Here is a 21,719-nt window from a genome sequence, read left to right as displayed (position 1 = left end):
TCCAGTCGGGGTTGGAGTTTATTTCTGCCACAGTTTGAAGGCTGGGAGGGTATGGGGCCTCCTCCAGCCCCCATGGGAAACTCCAGCTGAATTGTGATCACAAAGAGCAACGGGAGGGAAACTGAGGGGAGGGGGGGATGTGTGAGGTCCCCTTATCCTGCCCTTCTGCAAAGGTCAAAGGCTGAGGGCCGCCTGGAGCTCATAAGGTGTTCCAGGGTGCTGTTGCTCATAAGTTCTGGGGTCGGAGGCTAAGTGGCGAGATAGGGAGAGGGAAATGGGAGGGGGTGGGGGTGGAGGGGAAGGGGTGTGGAGAGCCAAACTCCCTTCCCAACAAAGATCATTCATAACCGAAGGAAGGATTTGGAGCTGGATGGGAACCCAGCTTGCCGACCACACCCGAATTTCTCCCAAGTCCGCGATCCCTGCTTGCCCGCTCCTCTGTTTAGGGGTTCACGGGGAAGTCTCCTGGGACCCCCGGCGTGGGCTGGATAAGTGCTGTCATGCCGGAAGGCGGCACTTCCAAAGTGCAAGAAGCCAGAGGGCGGTTCTCAGGACAGGCACCTGGTGGGGGGTGCCAAGGAGGGAGGGCCCGGCGGCGGCTGGGGGCAGGGTAGGGTCACTGTGGTGGGGCCGCAGCGGACCCTTCCGGCTCTGGGGGCGGCGGCCCGGACCCCGGCTCCGCCTCCTCCGCCGCCGCCTCCTCGTCGGATGCCACGCCCTCCTCCAGCCGGAAGACCTGGCGCACTGTGCGGGTGGTGAAGGTGAGGGGTCCGCGCCTGGAGGGGAGAGGAGGAGAGACCAGGAGGCAATTACCGGAGGAAGGGAGAGAGAAAAGTGAGGGGCGGGGGGTGGGGGGGTGGGGGGGTGGGGGAGGGGATACGGAGAAAGAGAATAAAATGGGGAGGGGGGCACAGAGCGAAGACAGGGGAGCTGGGGGTTTACGCAGAGAGGTTGCGCGTGCACGGGGTGGCCTTACCGGAGCCGGTTCCTCAGCGTGTTCAGCTCCCGGTTCATGGACTCGGAGGCCTCTGTGACATCCTCCAGCTCGTGTTGCAGTCTCCTGCGGACCGCCTGGGCCCGGGAAGCCTCCTCCTCGGCCTCCTCCAGCTGCCGCTTCAGCTGCTTCACTCGAAGGTTGCCCTTCTCCAGCTTTTGCGGGAGCCGGGGAGTCAGGTCATGTCTCTGGGTGCGGCTCTCACCCAGAGCTCCCCACTTCTCCATCCCTCCTCTATCCTGACTGTCACACGCCCTGCCTTCTGTTCACACTTTTGTTCTGCTCTCCTAGATCCTCTCACCAGCCTCCAGGTCAGGCTCAAACGCGAGACCACCCGCCACTTGGCCTCAGAGGGGTCTCTCTATGCTCAGATCTGACCCTGCCTCTGCCCTGCTCAAGGTCCTCCCATGATTCTTCAGTGCCCTGGGACAAGGTCCCAACCAGCACCTCAGCCTGGCGTTCCAGGCCCTTGCAGGGTCGTCTTCCCATAAACACATGGATTAGGCCATCTGAAGTGAGACCCTCCCCTGGACGCTGCCATCTCTCTCTCCAAGGAGAGGACACACATAATCTGCCTCCCGCCAACTCCTCTAACCTCATGTATCACTCAACGCCCCCCCCAACCCCATTCTTCTCTCAAGTTATTCTGCTCTGCTTCTTTGCTTGGGACTCACTGAGCTGGTTTCCATAGCCCAGGGTCCTTGCACCTGCTATTCTCTCTTCCTGGCTCTTTCTCACCCTTCAGTATCAATTCAGATGTCACTTCCTTAGAAAGGTCTTCCGGACCACCTCCCTCCCAATCTAGGGAGGATTCTCCAGTCCTCTGTATCCCCCTCTCTCTTTATTATCTTTTTTCTTCATAACCCCTTTCACAATCTGTAATTATCTTTGCTTGTTTGTAGGTTTTATGGTGGTGTCTTCCTCTTCCTGTGTTGAAAATGTGAACTTCATGAGGGAAGGGACATTCTCGGTGTTGTTCACAGCCATATCTCCAATGCTTTGCACAGTGCCTGGCACACAGGTTGAGCAGGTGCTCAACAATTGTTTTGTGAAATAATTGGTGAATAAAACACAGCTGAGCTTTTAAGGGCACAGCATACAGAGTCAATCACATGTGAGCCTGGGGTGGAGGCTGGCAAGAAGGTCTAGGAGGATCTGATCCAGACTGTCTTTATTAACTGTGTGACTTTGGGGCAAATTATACCCCCTTCTAAAGTTTCCATTTTCTCACCTGTGAAATGGAGCTGATGAGAGAATGCAAGCATGCTGTCTTTTTGTTTAAGTAGGCAGCACAGTATGGGGGACACATTTACTGATCAAGAAATAATTAAGGGCACAGATATGCAGCCAAAGTGCTGAAGGTTGAACTCTGGCTCCATCTCTTACTAAATAAATAATTGTGAGCAAGTTACTTCAGTTTTCTGACATGAATAAGAGGGAAAATAATAGTACCTACCTCATGAGTTCTGATTAGACTTAAGTGTTACTACATGTTATGTCTTTAGCACTGGCTAAAGAAAGCTCTCAATAAACACCACTTCATTATTTAAGCTGTGGCCTAGCCTCCAGGTAGGATTTAACTTCTTCCCTCTCATTAGCTGTCTCAGCTCCCCACCAGGGCTTTTCCTAGATTCCAGAATTTACAGATCACAAAGTCACTGATTCAGGCTCTCTGCTGAAGCACCAAGGCCCAGGACCTTGTGTGCACTCGGTTTTAGTCCAGCACCCACACATTACCTCTTGTGATGGGAGCTCACTACCTCTAGAGATGTCACGTGCTACTTCTCGGTCAGTGGTCCCCCCCTCCCCACTCCCACTGCTTCTCTATGACGTCAGCTGCTCACCTGGTCCCGGAGCTGGTCAGCCACCCTCCGCTCCTCCTCCACCTGGAGCACCACCTCTTTAAGCCTCTTCTCAGCCCTCCGCACCAGCTTGCCAGAGAGGATGCGCTCCCTGAGGAGAGGCACGAAGGGGAGAATCAAAAGGGTTGCTCACCTAGGGTTCTATCCCCGCCAAGCCTCGTCCAGCGACTGCCTGTTCTCGGAGTGGCTTCTGCCCACCTTCCCACCCACCCACGACTGGCTCCCACAGTCAACTGAGGCCTGGTGGTACCAGGCTACCACCAGGGCATCTAATCCTTAACTTCAGCTAAGATGCTTGATGTTCCTAAAAGTGTCTCCATGTCTACACCAGTTTTCCACACCCCACTAGGTCTCTTATGTTCAACTGTATCCTCCACTCCTCCACCCCGCTCCCAATCTTCCTCCTCTCAGGGAACTGACCCACTGACTGCAAGTCTCCAAATCAGACCGCCAGGCACCATCCTCACCCATTTTCTCTCCTTTGCCCCACCCCCGGCCTGTCAGTACCCAAACCTTGTCCCACTACCCCCTGGACTCTGCCCTGCTCCCTCCTTAGCCTCACAGCCCCAGCCCCCAGGGGTTTAGGACCTATCATCTCCCACCTGACCTCCCTTCTGCCTGGCCTGAAATTTTCTTTCTCCCTCTCTTCTCTCAATTTCCTTTTCAAGCTCTTTGTGTTTGTAGAACACTCTGGGAGCCCAAAACTCCATACTTAACCATCTCTGCTGTCTTCCTTTCTCACTCACACACTTTTCTTCAGACACGCTCAGCTGTGCCCCAGGTTTCTACAACCATCAACAGCCTGGTGTCCACTAAATCTGTCTCTTGAGCTCTAGCCTGGTTCAGCCCCCAGCCTCGGCTGCCCACTAGACCCTGTACACCCTGCACTGGGCTCAATGCCTTCTCCCAAACCTGCTCCTCCTCCCAGTTCCCCAAGATCCACCTAGATCTGCAGGTCAGACACCTGGCACCATCCTTACCTCCTGTCTCCTGAATTTCCATATCCTGATGTTCATCCATTCTCTCCTGCATGGACCATCATACTAGGGTGAAGTCCATGTGATGGGGCCTCTAGCAATGGGTGGTGCTTGGCAACCATGACTGGATAGTCTCTTATGTCTGAGTTGGCCACATGGCTTGCTTTAGTGACAGGATATGGCAGAAGTGACATTGTACCAGTTCCAAGTCTAGACCCTAAGAAACTTTCTCTTTTGGAACCTTTACCCTGTCATATGAACAAGCCTGGGTCAGCCTAGAGCAGAGACAACTTAGCCAAGTTGTCCCAGGCAAGGCTGTAGACATGTGAGAGCCCAGCCAAGATCAGCAAATCCATCTAGCTGACTTTCAGCTGAGCAAAGATGCGTGAGTGAGGCTCACCAAACCCAGATCAGCAGAACCTACCAACCATTCCAAAGACTCATGAACAATAATAAATGATTGCTGTTTTAAGTCACTGAAATTTTAAGGTGGTTTGTTAGGCAGCTTCCCTGCATATGGGGCTTCCTTTGTGGCTCGGATGGTAGAGAATCTGCCTGCAACACAGGAGACCAAGGTTCGATCCCTGGGTTGGGAAGATCCCCTAGAAAAGGAAATGGCAGCCCACTCCAGTATTCTTGCTTGGAGAACTCCATGGACAGAGAAGCCTGATGGGATACAGTTCATGGGGCCGCAAAGAGTTGGACACGACTGAGTGACTAACATTTGTTATGCAGCTATAGCTAACCGCTATGTTACTGTTTAAATTATATAGTGGGAATGCAATTACTTGCAGCACAGAGCATCCTAAATGATACAGGAAACCATCAACCATTAATATTATGATGCCTTTTGGATGTTTCTAAACCAGGTGCTTGTAACACAGCTCCCCTTTGTCTCATTGCTCAGAATGTAAGGGTTGCCCTCCAGCTGTGCCCTCTCTTCCCACTTACCTGCTCTCCTGCTCCAGCTGCTCCTCAGCCTGGGCCAACTTAGACTCAAGGGCAGCGATGATCATCTTCTGGCGGGCTCGGGCCCCAGCGTCTTCCTCACCCAGGCGTTCCCGGAGCTCCTGGACCTGCCGCTCCAGCTGCTGCCGCCCACTCTCTGCCTTAGCTGAGAAACTGCGCTCAGCTGACAGTTCTGTGGTCAGTGATTCTACCTGTAGGAGTAGGGAAGGCAGGACTGTCATGGTGGAGTCTCAGAGGGAAGGTGGGAGGTAAATGCCAGAACCTCCCATAACTAAGTGAGCTGATGCTTGTTAAGTGCATAGCATAGAGCCTGGCACATAAGAAACACTCAATAAATGTACTTTTCCTTGATTGGCTTATTAGCCAACAGCAGTGTCAGCTTTGGGTTTTAACCTTTTGTATAGGTTTTTGCTATTTTAATAAGACCACAAGAGGAGCGTGGTGGTCCAGTGGTTAGGACTCTGAGCTTCTAATGCAGGGGCCTCGAGTTTGATCCTTGATTGGGTAACTGAGGTTCCACATGCTGTACAACTCAGCCCAATAAATAAACAAGTTCAGAAGACTATCACAGGCTTGTTTAAATGCTGTCGATTCTATCTTTGACTGTGAATGAGTCTATTCCAAGGGTTATCACATTTTTGTTTGCACCAGGCTCATCCAGAGAGCTTGTGGGAAAAAAAAAATGGACCACAGGATCCCACCCTCCAGAGATTCTCATTCAGCAAGTCTGGAATGAGGTCCATGAATCCACATTTTCAACAAACACCTCAGGTGGTTTTGATAGAATGATATGCATTTTCAACAAGCACGTCAGGTGGTTTTGATAGAATGATATGCAGGATCCTTTTGAGAAATGCCAGCTCAATTAACAGGAGCTACTATATTGCTAATGTGTAACCACACCCCTAATAATAGTGCCTGTTTATTTATTCATCTCGTACTCTGAGTGAGGTCCTATCCTGGGGACACGGAAATGAGTCAGATGCAGTCTGATTCATACTTTACTTCATTTCACCCTCACAGGAAGAGACCAACATGGTGATTAGCATATGCTATTTTTTTTTAACCTTTTATTGGAAAATAAAACTGTGAGACAGGAAAAGTAAAAAACAGATCAACTATATGGCTTAATAGGTTGGGCTTCCCTGGTGGCTCAGATGGTATAGAATCTGCCTGCAATGCCCCAGACGCAGGTTTGATCCCTGGGTTGGGAAGATCCCTTGGGCAAGGGAATGACAACCCACTCCAGTATAGGTTAATAAAAAGCAAACATCATTGTCACCCCTGCCCAGGTCAAAAAATAGAACTTCATGCATCCACTCTACAAACAACCTCTTCCTTTCACCCCAAACAACATGTCATCCTGACATTTTTCTTTTTTTGGATGTGCTGTGCAGCTTGTGGGATCTTATTTTCCCAACCAGGGGTTCGATCCGAGCCTCTGCGCATTGGGAGTGCAGAGTTTTAACCACTGGACCACCAGGGAATTCCCCCCTCCTCCTGACTCCTAGGGTGATCACTTCCTTGGTTTGTTTGTTTGTTTTCGAGTTTTATTATTCAAAGATGCATCCCTAGATTCTATAGTTGAATGCTGCCCATTTTTTTTGTACGTGATTTTTAAGTCTCTTTTAATCTACAGTTTCCTCCTCCATCCTTTCTGAAGTGTGTTAGTTGCTCAGTTGTGTCCGACTCTTTGTGACCCCATGGACTACAGCCCACCAGGAGTCTACTGTGTCTCCTACATTGGCAAGTGGGTTCTTTACCACTGAGCCACCTGGGAAGCCCATACTGGATTGGGGTGGGCCCTAAATCCAATGGGCTTCCCTCTTCACTCAGTGGTAAAGAACCCACTTGCCAATGCAGGAGATGCAGGTTTGAACCCTGGGTCAGGAAGATCCCCTGGAGATGGAAATGGCAACCCACTCCAGTATTCTTGCCTGGAGAATCCCACAGACAGAGGAGGCTGGCGGGCTCAAGTCCATGGTGTCGCAGAGTCAGACATGACTTAGCAACTGAACAGCCTCGCGCTAAATCCAATACGACTGGTGTCTTTTCAAGAAGGGAAGGAGGCACAGATGCACAAAGAAGACCTAGGGAAGGTCACGTGAGGCAGAGGCAGAGACCGGGCTGATGGATCTACAAGCCAAGGGTTGCGGACAAGCAACCAGAAGAGAGCCTGGAAGAGATGTTCCCTCAGAAAGAACGAACCTGATGACACCTTGATTTTGGACCTCTAACCTCCAGAACTGTGAAAGAATAAGTTACTGTCTTTTTAAGCCACCCAGTTTGTGGCAATTGGTTGCAGCAGCCTCAGGCAACTAATACAGTGACTAATTAGTATTTTTTAAAAATGTCATTTGCCGGGAGACGGCGAGAGGCATTCCGCTCGTGACAAAGGTCATGAGGAAGGAGGCTCGGCATAGGCAAAGGCGGGATTGAGCCTCAGGAGTCCCCCTGGATATTCTCGAGCATCTACCCCCAAAAACCAGAGTCTGCCTACTTTATTGCTTTGTGCTCTCACCTCTGACTTTACTGGGGGCTGTCCCCCACCACCATCTCGCTCTCTCTGTCAAAGAGTTAACTTACAGCTCCAATTAATAAAGTTCCTGGGCAATTAGGAGTGTTTAAATCCAAACCCCTCAGATAGCTCTCTAACTCGCCTGACAAGTTTACCCGGACTCCTACAGCTATGCATACGATTGTTTACAGTCTCCCAGCCTCGAGAGGCACGGGAAGCTTAAGATATTCAAATAGCTTAGAGCCTCTCAGAGAGTTAGAAACTGTCAGAATAAACTAGTAAAGGATTTCATTGATGAGCCAATGCTTGCTGCCAAGTTCCACATCCCCTGTATTGTATCCTTGAATGTGTATTAATTAATATAGTTGGTATGTAGAAAAAATAAGTAGTGGCTTTAGTGTTAGCAACTTTAGACCCTTAAGGTAATAAATTCTTTCCTTTGTTGTAAACCCATTACGTCTCTGCCCTATAGGAATGCGATTTTTCCTAACACCTTCGGAAGATGGCGCCAAACCTTAAAATAATTACCCTTAGAGAAAATAAGTCTTATGGTTGACAAACCTTTGTCAAGAGTCATAAAATGTTAATAGGCCTTCTGGCCAGAAGATGATGTAAATCACCTAAACCATTTGTATACGATAAATTTGCAGGAAAGAAACCCTGGTTTTTGATAAGGATCAAACACTGCTGACTTTGCATGATTTCACATCCCCTATTATCCTCTATGTGTAACTTAGGGTATAAAAACCCCTGTTGAAAATAAAGCTACGGGCCTTGCTCACCAGAGCTTGGTCTCCCCATGTCATTCTTTCTTTTCACATTCTGGCTGAAGTCTCCATCTGGAGCGCGGAGGTCCTCTGCGACCATTTATTTGCCTGGGCTTCTAAGACCCACTCGAGAAGGTGTTTAAGGTGGGGCACCTTCCGCTATTCGAGAGGGCGCCTGCGGCCTCCGTGGTCAGAGCTAACCTGGTGTCACAGGTTATATTGATTTTCCGCGTAAACCAAGCTACTCAGCCTCTTTTCTCCACTGAATTTTCCTACTGAGCTATCCTCATTCTATTACTCTTTATTTCTTTGATGCATATGTAAATAGTCGCCAACGCCGTCTCCCCTTCAAATACCCTGGCGTCTCCCCTTCAAATACCCTGGATCAGCCGGGGCTGGACCTCGGCAGTCACTGTGTACTTGAGGGTTTAAACAGATTTGATGGATTTAAATCAGTTGTAATTATGACAGTGGTTGAAGCTCAAGCTGCTCCATTTGGGGCCAGTTGGGACACTTTCCATGTTGACTTCTAAATGCTTTTGAGATCACCAGGCTAGCTTCCTGGGGAACTGGTGTATTATGGGCTGAATGTTTGTTGCCCCACAAATTCATATGAAGTCCTAACCCCCAGTGTGTATCTGGAAATGGGGCCTTTGGGAGGTAATTAGGACTAGATGAGGATAAGAGGGTGGGGTCCTGATGATGGCATTAGTGCCCTTATAAGGAGATATCAGATAGCTCCCCCCACATGCACAGACAGTCGAGCCCAGTGACTGCAGGATGAGATGATGGCCACCTATAAGTCACTTATAAGCCAGGAGAAGAGGCCTTGGAATGAAACCCATATTACCAGCATCATGCTCCCTGGATCCAGCCTTCGAGAAACCTCAGAAATACAACAGAATGAATGCATCTATTCCACCCCCACCTAGAGAACTCCTATTCAACCTTCAAAACCCAACTCAAATATTCCCTTTTCCTATGTGGATTGAAAAAGAGGATTGAAGATGTTATGGTCCCAGGTCAGTGGGGCCTCCAGGCTGGCGGGGGTGACCCAGCTGTGCTCACCTGCAGGAGCAGCTTTCGGTAGCGGTCATTGAGCAGCTCTGCATTGCTTTGCTCCTCCTCCAGCTCCTCTTCCATTTGCCCCAGGCGCCCTTCCAGCTGACGTTTCTCATCCAGAATGGCAGCTCTAGGGAGAACAGGCAGGGCAAGGTCGGGGGAGGTGAGAGGGCAGGATGGCCAGAAGAGGGCGCCCTGCCCCACATTACCATGGGCCACTCACTTGCTAAGGCTGCCGTTGGCCACCTCGTCTGCCATCTCATCCCTCTCCTGCTGGGCCTGCCGCCGGGCACGGTCAGAGGCAGCAAGTTCCTGCAACAAGCAAAATAGGCAGGTGGTCAGCTGTGGTGATGGGAGGCTGGCTGAGCACCGGCCTCCCTACCCCTCACGCCTCAAGTCTCTTGATGTTTTTTCACTGCACTTGAACATGCTGCCCCTGGATAACCTTGGAATGAGCTTCAGTCTATAGGCAGATGTCTCCTAAATCCATCTCCGCAGCCCCTGATCCGTGTCCACTTCTTGCTACCCGCCTGCCAGGATCCCTCACCCTCATGGCCTCCTCACTGAGCCCAGCATCTCTTTTCAGACCAGTTCCTCCTCCAGTTTCCCTCAGTCATCGGGCCAGACCCCCTCCTCTCCCCTCCTCTGCCCCCTTACCACCAAAAGCCCTGTCCATCCTGCTCCTTTACGCTGTTTGTTCCCTCTTCCGCGTCCCGGCTCAGGCGTCATCGTCCCTCTCCAGCCTCCCTGCCTCCAATCTCCCTACTCTAGCCCATCCCGACACCGACCTTGGGGCTTTCCGGTTCAGGACCCTAGCGGGGCTCCGGGACATCCCTGGCCCCGCCCACCCGCGACCCCACCCTCCTGAGCCCCGCCCACCCCGGCATCACCTCCTGCAGCCGCAGCACTTCCGCCTCTAGCCCCTTGAGGCGCTTCTCACTCTCCCGGTTCTGGGCAAAGATCTCCTCTCGCGAACTGCGTGTCTCCTCCACCTCCCGCCACAGCTCCTTCATCTGGGCCTGGGCAGAACGAAGCGAGTGAGTGGGCCCAGCCAGGTCACAGGGAATGCCCCCAGCCCCGCTACCCTCGCAGTCAGCCCTGTGGGGGGCTCCCCGTGAGCAAGCAGAGTCCTGAGGACTTGGGCTTCTGCACCGCGCTCCCAGCCGCTGGCTGTGTGACCATGGGCCAGCTCTCCCCCCCGTCTCTGGGTCTCACTTCTTTAAAAAAAGAAGCACATCAAAATTAAAGCAAGAGTAAAGTGGGGATAATATGTGGATTCTGGAGTAATAATAGAGTTGGGAGGGACTTCCATGGCGGTTCAGCAGTTAAGACTCCCGCGCTTCCACTGCAGGGGGCGCGGGTTCGATCCCTGGTGGGGGAACTAAGATCCTCAAGTCAAGCAGCTTGGCCACAAAAAAGTGATGGAAAACATCGATCACTTACCTTGGGCCAGTCCCTATTCTGTACACATACTGAAAATCTTAATCCTCACAACTCCAGTTGGTGGGGACCATTTTCCTACCCAGTGTACAGATGGAGAAACTGAGGCACAGAGAGATTCAGCAACGCACTCAGGGTGGTGAGTGGCACAGTCACGACCTGAACCCAGGCTGCCTGACCCTGGCGTTTACACTTTCGGCCAGTTTGCTACCTGGCAACTATTTATTTATGTCCCCATCCAGCGGCATGTGGGATTTTAGTTCCCTGACCAGGATCCAATCCTGTGCCTTCTACAGTGAAAGCGCAGAGTTTTCATCACTGGGCCGCAAGGAAGTCCCAGAAATTAAGCAATTTAAGTAAAGGAACTAAAAAATATAAAAAGAACCAAATGAGCCTTTGGGGCATGGATAGAGCTGTTACCTAACGTGGGTGCTGCTCCTGGGATCGAGAGGGCGGGGTCCGAGCTGGTTTGGGAGCCGGAGCGAGGGCGGGGCCTCCCCTTTCCGCGGCTTAAGCCCCACCCCTTACCTGCATCTTTCGAAGCTGCTTCACCGCCTCCTCCTTGCCCTGCCCGGCCGCCGTGGTCTGAGCCTTCAGCTCCTCCAGCTCGGCTTCCAGCTTCTTGCGGGCGGCCACGGCCAGAGCACGCTGCTTGCGTTCCTCATCGCGCTCCACCTCTGCGTCCCTCAACTGGGAGAGGGGAGGTCGGGAGGGGCGGGCTCAGGGGACAGGAAGCCCAGGCTCCCCCTACATGCCAGTGGCATAGAGGTCTACCCTCCAGCCCCTGCCCAGGTCTCCAGCCCCACTCCTTCTGCCCCTTGCCTCTCTCCATCACAAACCCAAACATCCTCTCCAACCCCACAGCCCTGGCTCAAGCTTTATCCCTCCTTCTTGCCCCAGCCTCCTCTTTGCTCCCATCACTCCTCTCCAGCCCATTCCTGAAGGCTCTAGAAAGGTCCTTCTACAATCACAGCTGACACTGCTCATGGCCCTCCTGTGGTTGGCTCCCTGGTGCCCTCAGGACAAAATCGTGCATGAACCCATGGCTGGATCAGTGGGGCCAAGGTAGATTTAAAAAGAAATGCTCAGATACTGCTCCCCATCCCGGCCTTGGATCATCTCTTCATCACTTGCTCTAGGCTTCCCAACTCCAGTCTCCCCTGCTCCAGTCTGCTGCCCACATGGCCCCAGAGGGCTCTTTCTGATATTCAGGGCTGACCCGCCCCTCCCACGCTCAGCACACATCACCGAGTGAAAAGCCTTGCCCACTGCAGACCACAGGAAATTCCTCCACTGAATGAAGAATGAATGAATGAATGTGCAGAGAGAAATATGGAGTGAATGAGGAAGCAGGTGAAGAAATAAATGAAAAAGGAAGGAAGGTCACAGATGAAGTGGGGTGAAGACAAGCTGGTCAATGAGCAGGTAAATGGGTATACGGGTTGGTTGGGGGTGCAGAGGAGGTGGGTAGATACTGGGGGGGTTGGGCTGGAGAGAGGAGGTTGATTGGAGCCGGTATTGGGTGGATGGAGAAGTCAGATGCAGAGTTGGTTGTGTAGAAGTCTTGGCTGGTAGGGAGGCTGTGTATGGGCGGCTGGGCAGCTGGCTCAGTAGATGGGATGGTGGTTGGGTGGACCGGTTAGTGGATGGAGGGTGTCCGAATGGGTCCTTGTACGTGGGGGTTCTCGGGTCACGGTGGGTGAGTGGGTTGGGGAACAGGAGGATGGCTGGCTAGTAGGTGGGACTTGGGTAGAAACCCAGAGTAGCAGGTGGGTGGGTGAGACTTCCAGCACACTGAGCTGGGTGGCGCCCTGCCCATACCTGCTTGGCCAGCTGCCGCCGCCTCTCTTCGCCCGCCTCGTCGCGGCCCTGCAGGTCCCGCTCGTGTTGCGCCTTCAAGGCCTGCACGGTCACCTCCAGGCGCAGCTTGGCATCCTCGGCTGCCGTCAGCTCGTCCTCCAGCTCCGTCACCTGCGTTCGCAGATCGCTTGCTGCCTGTTCGGCCACCCGGCGGGCTCGCTCCAGCTCATGCACCTGGGAGGGTGGGAAGCAGAACGAGAGTGAGCCCTGGGCACCTGGACCACCAAGGAGGCGGGAGGTCAGGCCCAGAGATCTATGCTAGGCTAGATGGGAGGGGAGCTTTGATAGACGAGGGGGAGGCAGCGAGGTGACATGTCCATCCTAGTTCCTTCTTGTCCGGAGTTACCTACACACAGCGTGAGCGGCTCTCGTGCTCAGTGTGTACATGTGAGCAAGTGTGTTTGACGGGAGAGCCCGCTCACATTTCATGAACACGCATCTGCACATGGATGTTTTCTAAGAAGCTGTCGTGCTCAGTGTGTGCACATATGTTTGCTGGAAGATTCTTCCCGTGTGCTGGGCCCATGAATCGTTGCCTGTTGATGCCTGGCTTTCCTCACTTCCCGGGTGTGTGCGTGAACACGGGGACTCTCCGACGCCGGTTCCCTTTGCCCTCCGTGTGGGAGAGCACACACAGGTGCCTGTGTGCCCCAGCGTCACGGGGTGGGGGGTGGGGCGCGTGGTCGCCCACGTGTGTGTGTGTGTTTGTGTGTGTCTGTGTCCCGGGGACCCGGGGCCGCTCACACTCTTGCCAACGTCGTCCTTGCTGCTCAGCAACGCCTCCAGCTCGGCCCGCAGCGCGCGGTTCTGCCGCTCGAGCTCCTCGCGCGCCTCCTGCTCCTCCTCCAGGGCCCGGGTCAGTGACAGCGTCCGGGCCTCGCGCTCGCGGCCCTCGGCCTCCGCCCGCTCCCGCTCCTCCACCGCCCGCAGGACTGCCGCCTTCTCCTCCGCCAGGAGCTTCCGGGGTGAGGGAGATGGGGTGGGAGAGACAGGTTAGCTAAAAGGAGTGTACAAGGGAATGGGGAAGAGAGAGGGGCCAAGGACGGAGAGACAGACAGACAGACAGAGGCAGAGACACAAGAGGGAGGCAGAGGGATTAAAGTTTCCACTGGGTCCCAGACCAGCTCGCTGTTCAGTGGATCACTCTGTTGATGGGAATGTAAATTGGTGCAGCCGCTCTGCAGAATAGTGAGGAGGTACCTTTACAAACTAAAAATAGAGTTACCATGTGCCAGAGTGCTCAGTCACTCCAGCCCTGTCGGACTCTTTGTGACCCCATGGACAGGCTCCTCTGTCCATGGGATTCTCCAGGCAAGAATACTAGAGTGGGTTGCCATGCCCTGCTCCAGGGAATCTTCCCGGCCCTGGGATGGAACCCGAGTCTTCAGGGTCTCCTGCTTTGGCAGGCAGGTTCTTTAGCACTTGTGCCACCTGGGAGGTCCTAGAGTTACCATATGATGGAGCAATCCCACTCCTGGGCATAGAGCTGGAGAAAACTTTAATTCGAAAAGATACCCACACCCCAGTGTTCATTGCAGCACTATTTACAATAGCCAAGACATGGAAGCAACCTAAATATCCATGGATGAAGGAATGTATAAAGAAGATGTGGCCTATATATACAATGGAATATTACTCAGCCATGAAAAAGAATGAAATAATGGCATTTCAGCAACATGGATGGACCTAGAGATTATCATAGTAAGTGAAATAAACCAGACAGAGAAAGACAAATATCATATGATATCACTTCTAGGTGGAATCTTTAAAAAAAATGATGTAATTAAATGAGTTTATTTACAAAACAGAAACAGACTCACAGATATAGAAAACAAACTAACCAACTTGTGGTTACCAAAGGGGAAAGGGGGGAGGGATAGATTTGGAATCTGGGACTAACAGATATACACTGCTGCTGCTGCTGCTGCTAAGTCGCTTCAGTCGTGTCCGACTCTGTGCGACCCCGTAGACGGCAGCCCACCAGGCTCCCCCGTCCCTGGGATTCTCCAGGCAAGAATATTGGAGTGGGTTGCCGATATACACTACTATATATAAAACAGATAATTAACAAGGACCTGCTGTAAAGCACAGGAAACTCTACTCAATGTCTTCTAGTAACTTATAAGTAAAAGAATCTGAAAAAGAATATATGTATCATGTATAAATATATGAGTCACTTTGCTGTACAACTGAAACTAATGCAACAGTGTAAATCAACTACACTTCAAGTTTTATAAAAAATTAAATGAAAGGAAATTTTGAGCCAAAAAAAGAAAAAACCTTAAATGGATCAAACTGATCAGCCCCTTGCTTTATATACCCAAGAGAGGAAAGGGTTTTCTTTCTTCCTCTTGTAGTCATAGTAGGAAAAAAAAATACATAAAATTTAAAATGTACTTCAAACCTTCACTGTTTTTTTATGACATAGCAATTGATGAACAATAAAACTTACAAGACATGCAAATATATATATTTATATGTATATTTGTTGCTGTTCAGTGGCTAAGCTGTGTCGACTCTTTGCGACCCCATGGACGGCAGCATGTCAGGCTTCCCTGTCCTTCATCATCTCCTGGAGTTTGCTCAAACTCATATCCATTGAGTTGGTGATGGTATCCAACCATCTCATCCTCTATTTTCCCCTTCTTCTCCTGCCCTCAATCTTTCTCAGCATCTGGGTCTTTTCCGATGAGTCACCTCTTGTGTTGTTGGAAGAGGGTGTTTGCTATGACCAGTTCGTTCTCTTGGCAAAACTCTGTTAGCCTTTGCCCTGCTTTATTTTGTACTCCGAGGCCAAACTTGCCTGTTACTCCAGGTATCTCTTAACTTCCTACTTTTGCATCTCAATGCCCTATGATGAAAAGGACATCTTTTTGTTGTTGTTGTTGTTGTTAGTTCTAGGCGGCCTTATAGGTCTTCATGCTGCTGCTAAGTCGCTTCAGTCGTGTCCGACTCTGTGCGACCCCAGAGACGGCAGCCCACCAGGCTCCCCCGTCCCTGGGATTCTCCAGGCAAGAACACTGGAGTGGCTTGCCATTTCCTTCTCCAATGCATGAAAGTGAAAAGTAAAAGTGAAGTCATTCAGTCGTGTCTGACTCCTAGCGACCCCATGGACTGCAGCCTACCAGGCTCCTCTGTCCATGGGCTTTTCCAGGCAAGAGTACTGGAGTGGGGTGTCACTGCCTTCTCCGATAGGTCTTCATAGAACTGGTCAATTTCAGCTTCTTCGGCATCCAGTGGTTAGGGCACAGACTTGGATTACTATGATGTTGAATGGTTTGCCTTGGAAATGAGCTGAGATCATTGGGTCGTTTTTAAGGTCACATCCAAGTACTGCATTTCAGACTCTTTTGTTGACTATGAGGGCTACTCCATTTCTTCTGAGGAATTCTTGCCCACAATAGTAGATATAATGGTCATCTGAATTAAATTCACCCATTCCTCTCCATTTTAGCTCACTGATTCCTATGATGTCAATGTTCACTCTTGCCATCTCCTGCTTAACTATGTCTATATATATATAAAACACAAATTAATTCTTTTAAAATTTTTTCAATGATCTATGGAATAGTATTAAGCAATCGAACATACATGTATTTGGAGTTTGAGAAGAGGAGGGGAGAAAGAGAGAATGGGGCAGAAAAATATTTGAAAAAACAATGGCTGAAGATTTCCACATCTGATTAAGAACACTAACCCAAAGCTGTTGGAAGCTTGGTAAACTGAAGTAGAATAAACACAAAACCCCACAGCTGGATATCATAGTCAAACTGCTAAAAGGCAAAGATAAAGAGGAAAAAGTCTGAACCAGCTAGAAAACCACATCACATTACCTACAGGGAAACCATGATTTAGATGATTGTTAACTTTAAATCTGAAACAGTGGAGGCCCCAGAACATGGAATGATCTCGTCCCAGTGTGGAAAGAATAAAACCTGGAATTCAACAGCCAGTGAAAATTCCTTTCAAAAATGAAGGCAAAAATAAGGACTCTCCCATTTTCCAGATGAAGAAAATGAGGCAGAGAGACTGTGCAATTTGCCCAAGCCACACAGCCAGAAAGGGCCCCAACTGGGCTGTGAACGTCAGGGTTGCCTGATCTTAACGCTCTGGGGTTCTGAGAATTTAATTACATTCTTACATTGTCAGATGCTTAGTATTATCCCCACTTTCAATTTTTTCTTTCTTCTTCTTCTTTTTTTTTTGGCTGTACCGCATAGCCTGTGGGATCTTAGTTCCCCAACCAGGGATCAAACTGGAGCGATGCAGTTCACGGGGTCGCAAAGAGTCGGACTTAGTGACTGAACAACAACAAGAGTAGTGAGAGCGCAGAGTCCTCATCACTGGACTGCCAGGGAATCCCCTTATCCCCATTTTCTAGAGGGGCAAACTGAGGCTGAAATAGGACAAGCAGTTTGCCTGAAGTCCACAGTGAGTCAGCAGGAGAAGCAAGACGTGTTATTTCATTTCGCCTTCCTAAGTACACTCTTGTGTATCTGCAGGACGCCTTTGGGAGTAACACTGGGTACCAGCAGTAATTATTTGGGGGCAGGAGACATAAGCCAGGATCGATGGGCGTTCTATCCTACAGAGGCTCAGAGGGAAGAGGCATCTTGCCCGAAGGTCCTCGCAGGTTCACAGCTGAGCTGTGACATCACCTGTTACTGATCACTCACAATGACCGAGACGGGCAGCGTGGGTGAGCATCCCAGTTCCCCAGGTGGCTAACCCAAGGCGCCTCACCTGGTCGAACTTGCGTTGCTTCTTCTCCAGTGCGCTCACAAGCTGCCGCTGCTGCTCCAGGTCCACTGTGGCATCGTCCAGCTCCTGCTGCAGCCGCCGGCGGCCCCGCTCCAGCCGCTCCACCACTTCCGCCTTTTCTGCCAGGCGCTGGTTCAGGGCCTCAGCCTCTCTGGCCGCCCGGCGCCGAGCCTCCTCCCCTGCCTCCAGGGCCCCTGCCTCCTCTTCCTGGCGCCGCCGCCACTCTGAGAGCTGGGGTTGGGGGTGGAGGAGAGAGAGGGTGGGTGGCACCCATGTCGGCGACCCGGGTGTGAGTTGGTGGGGCCCCATTTCCCAGATGAGGAGACTGAGGCCCAAAGAGGGAGATGACTCACTCTGTTGGGCACTTCTACCTGAAGAGTAGGGATGAGGTTGTGAGTTCTCGGAGCCCCAGCTCCTCCAGGACGTTAAAATGGTTCCCACAGGACCCAGAAGATGAATCAGACCTGGGTTCTGCCCTGGGGAACCCCCAGTCTGATGGGGGAGACTGAGTGTTACAACCACGATGATAGAGGCTAAGGCAGAAATAGGGAAGCCACAGGAGTCCACCACACGGGTTCAAAAATCTATTGAGAACATTCAAGAGACTTCCTGGAGGACGGAGTATTTGTGATGGATCTTGAAGTATGCATAGGAGTTTTCCAGTTAAAGAACAATATTCACGGGCATACATTCATCATTCATTCAACAGGCATTTCTCAAGGCATCCCATACATCAGGCACTATGTTGGCTTAGGCTGGGGACCCAGATCTAACTCTGATGGGGGTCCCACCTTCAAGGAGCTTTCAGTCTGGTCAGGGGAATCATGGGCAATGATAGTTCTAGCCAGTCAGGGTGACCGGAGTGGGGACAAAGGAGAAAGAAGGGTTAAGGGAGCTCAGAGAGGGGTGGTGAATAATTTCTTAGAACAGGAGAGGCGGATGCTAAGTCCTAATAAATGAAAAGCGTTTTCCTACATGAAGTGAGGAAAGAGAGATGAGAGATGAATATAGCTAACGATGAAAGAAGGCCCAGAGAATGCAGAGTCTCTGACAACCTGGTGAGAGGCATGGATTTTGTCCAGGGTGGGTAGCTGGGGAGCCCTGGGAGGTGTGTGAACAAGGAAAAGGCAGCATCAGCTCCGGCTTTATAAAGACCATGTGAAAGATGAGCCAGAAGGGGATAGACTAGAGGTTTGAAGGGAGGCTGAGAGGAGGATACAGGTGACAGAGGATGAAGTTTGTGCAGGGCTGGGGCTGTGGGGACAGAGAGGAGGGGAGTCTGGCTTGCAGTGGTCTGGCTTGTGACATGCTGGCCTGTGGGGTCACCCTGTGAGCCACGGAACCCAGCAGGAGCCGGGTGGGGGATCTCCCTGCAGGGCTGTTCACCTGGGCCTGGGCGGCCTGCAGCTCGCGGCCCGCCCGCTCCCTGGCGGCTGCTTCCTCGTCCAGCTGCTCCCGCAGCCCGGCTGCCTCCGCCTCCAGGGCTCGTGCCCGGGACCCCAGGGCCAGCTTCGCCCTGGTCTCCTCCTGCAGCAGCTCCTGCAGGTGGATGAGAGGACGATGTTCAGTGTGGGCAGGAGAGTTGGGGGTAGTCTGGGTTGGGGAGCGGGTGGTGAGATGGGAGCTGGGGTCACCTGGGCATCGTGGAGCTGGGCCTCCATGCTGGTCAGCTCCTTGCTCAGCCTGATGGCTTTGGACTCGGCCTCGCTCAGGGCTCCGGACACATTCTCGAGTTCAGCCTGTGGGGAAGGGGCATCTTATAATGGCAGCTTCCTGCCAGCCGACCCCCCTGCATACCTGCCTCAGATCCCCACTACCCACTGCTGGTGGGGATGTAAAAGGGTGCAGCTGCCACGATAATCAGTCTAGCAGCTCCTTAAAATGGTTAAATGCAGAGTTTCCATGTGAAAGTGTTAGTCGTTCAGTCCTGTCTCACTCTTTGTGACCCCATGCACTGAAGCCCACCAGGCTCCTCTGTCCATGGGATTCTCCAGGCAAGAACACTGGAATGGTTTGCCATTCCCTTCTCCAGGGGATCTTCCCAACCCAGGGATCGAACCCTGGTCTCCTGCATTGCAGGCAGATTCTTTACCATCTGAGCCACCAAGGATGTTAAACCAGAGTTTCCACAGGGCCCAGCAATTCCACTCCTGGGTCTGTACCCAGGAGAAATGAAAACAAGTCCATGCAAAAACCTGTACAGGGGTGTTCACAGAAGCAGTATTCACAACTGCCAGAAGGTGGAAACAACCCAAACGTCCATCCACAGATGACTGGATAAACAAAATGTGGTCTCTCTAGACAATGGAATATTATTCAGCCATAAAAATAATGAAGTACGGATGGATGCTACAACATGGATGAGCCTTGACAACATTATGCTAAGTGAGTGAAGTCAGACACAAGACACATATTGTATGATTCCATTTCTATGAAGTGTCCAGAATAGGAAACCCAAAGAGACAGAAAGTAGATTAGTAATTGCTAGGGCAGGGGGTGAGATTGGAGGACCTTAACCCTAACTCTCGTACGGGATTTCTTTTCAGGGTGATGAAAATGTCCTAAAATTAGATTATGGTGATAAATGTACAACTCTATGAATATACTAAAACTCATTGTTCAGTTGCTCAGTGGTGGCCAACTCTTTGCAACCCCACGGACTGTAGCATACCAAGCTTCCTTATCCTTCACTATCTCCTGGAGTTTGTTCAAACTCATGGCCATTGAATCAGTGATGCTATCTAACAGTATCATCCTCTGTCACCCACTTCTCCTGCCCTCAATCTTTCCAGCCTCAGGGTCTTTTCTAAGAGTCGGCTCTTCATATCAGGTGGCCAAAGTATTGAAGCTTCAGCTTCAGCATCAGTCCTTCCAATGAATATTCAGGGTTGATTTCCTTTAGGATGGACTGGTTTGATTTTAAATGGGTGAGTTATACAGTATGTAAGTTATATTTCAATAAAGCTGTTCTCCTGGCACCCAAATCACCACCACAATGATCCTGGATGCAGCTCCTGGCCTCATGTTCTCAGCAATAAACAGGTATTGGTCATTTAGTTTAAAAACATAAAACAATTAAAATAAAAAGCCCACATCTCTCCTAACAACTACAGTATGACATTTTCTACCTACAGGTTTAAATGTTCACCCTGGGTTTTTCTAATCAGACCATGGATTATTTACGGCCAGAAGATAAGAGGGTGAAAGGTGGGCACTGTGGCAGGGTTAAGAGCCTCAAGGTCAGTCATGCCTGGATTCACGCTTTGGCTCTGAGGGACCTTAGACAACCAGCTTCACCTCCCTGGGCCTCAGTTTCCCTGTGTGTAAAATGGGAACAATATTAGCACTTCCTTCAGGAGGCTTTAGTAAAAATACACAGGATGTTTGGTATATAGCAACCACTCACCAGATACTAGCTGTTAATGTGTGGTAATGCTGAAGAAGTTGGCAGGGACGGCAGGGTTGATGTGGACCAAGCCGAAGCCCAGAGAGGGCAGGCATCTCACCCAAAGTCACAAAGCAGACACCACTGCTGAGCTGGCCGCCCCACTCACCTGGGCTCGCTGCAGCTTCTCTGCAGCCTCTGCTCGGGCCCGCTCCCCGTCTCCCACGCGGCCCTGCACCTCCTGCAGCTGTGACTCCAGGCGACGCCTCCGCTGCTCACCCTCCTGCCGCGCGGTCTGCAGGTTGCTGAGCTCCGTCCGCAGCTCAGACACTTCAGCCTCCAGAGTCAAGCGGGTCTTCTCCCATGTGCCTTTGCTCTGAGGTGGGAGAGAGACGGCAGAGATTTATGACTCCCTTTCTCTACCAGGCCAGGCACATGCATGCCCCATGTCCCTTGCACTATTTCCTCTGGAACCCCTCACCATTCCTTAAAGACCCAGGCACACTCCTACCCTGGGGCCTTTGCACTGACTGTTCCCTCTGCCTGGAGCATGTTTCCCAGGATGCCAAGATGGGGTCACCCTTCGCTTCTGTCACTTTTTTTTTTTAATATGACCTTATTTATTTGTTTTTGGCCATGCTGTGTCTTTGTTTCTTCGAGGGGGCTTTCTCAGGCTGTGGTGAGCAGGGGCTGCTCTCTAGTTGCCATGTATGGGCTTCACATGGCCGTGGTTTCTCTTGTTGCGGAGCATGGGCTCTAGGGCAGGCGAGCTTCAGTAGTTTTGGCTCCTGGGCTCTAGAGCACAGGCTCAACAGTTGTGATGCAAGGGTTTAGTTATCCTGAGGCATGTGGGATCTTCCCCGCCCAGGGATCGAACCCATGTCCCCTGCATTGGCAGGCAGATTCTTTACCACTGAGCCTCCTGGGAAGCCCCTTCCTTCAGCTTTTCACTCAGAGGTCACCTTTTCGTGGAATCTCTCCATGGCCTTCTCTATTTCAAATCACAAAATGCCCCTCTCACCCCACTATTGGCATTCTGACCCCGCTTTTTGTTCATCATTTTCCCATAGCACTTATAACCCTGATATATACTGTGAATCTGTTTAGATTGTTTACACTCTGAC

At 51.2% G+C, this 21,719-nt stretch overlaps 1 protein-coding gene across 7 annotated transcripts in view; it reads right to left on the bottom strand.

The window, feature by feature from the left end:
* MYH14 (myosin heavy chain 14) overlaps nucleotides 1-21,719 on the bottom strand; it is a 91,654-nt gene continuing 69,935 nt past the window's right edge. For all 7 annotated transcript variants that reach the window (XM_025270025.3, XM_044931354.2, XM_044931357.2 and 4 more), the window contains 14 exons: nucleotides 20,765-20,971; nucleotides 18,845-18,949; nucleotides 18,597-18,749; nucleotides 17,193-17,441; nucleotides 13,194-13,406; nucleotides 12,411-12,623; nucleotides 11,118-11,279; nucleotides 10,040-10,168; nucleotides 9,373-9,461; nucleotides 9,156-9,279; nucleotides 4,785-4,993; nucleotides 2,839-2,947; nucleotides 977-1,149; nucleotides 1-776 (listed from right to left, as the gene is read on the bottom strand). In XM_025270025.3, coding sequence (XP_025125810.2) covers nucleotides 617-776; nucleotides 977-1,149; nucleotides 2,839-2,947; nucleotides 4,785-4,993; nucleotides 9,156-9,279; nucleotides 9,373-9,461; nucleotides 10,040-10,168; nucleotides 11,118-11,279; nucleotides 12,411-12,623; nucleotides 13,194-13,406; nucleotides 17,193-17,441; nucleotides 18,597-18,749; nucleotides 18,845-18,949; nucleotides 20,765-20,971 — 2,295 coding nt within the window. In that variant the 3' untranslated portion in view covers nucleotides 1-616. The remainder of the gene's footprint in view (nucleotides 777-976; nucleotides 1,150-2,838; nucleotides 2,948-4,784; nucleotides 4,994-9,155; nucleotides 9,280-9,372; nucleotides 9,462-10,039; nucleotides 10,169-11,117; nucleotides 11,280-12,410; nucleotides 12,624-13,193; nucleotides 13,407-17,192; nucleotides 17,442-18,596; nucleotides 18,750-18,844; nucleotides 18,950-20,764; nucleotides 20,972-21,719) is intronic.

Source organism: Bubalus bubalis, chromosome 18 (assembly GCF_019923935.1).
Source record: "Bubalus bubalis isolate 160015118507 breed Murrah chromosome 18, NDDB_SH_1, whole genome shotgun sequence".
Lineage (NCBI taxonomy): Eukaryota > Metazoa > Chordata > Mammalia > Artiodactyla > Bovidae > Bubalus > Bubalus bubalis.
The sequence above is the reverse complement of the archived record's forward strand: the minus strand, read 5'-3'. Positions and strand labels throughout refer to the sequence as shown.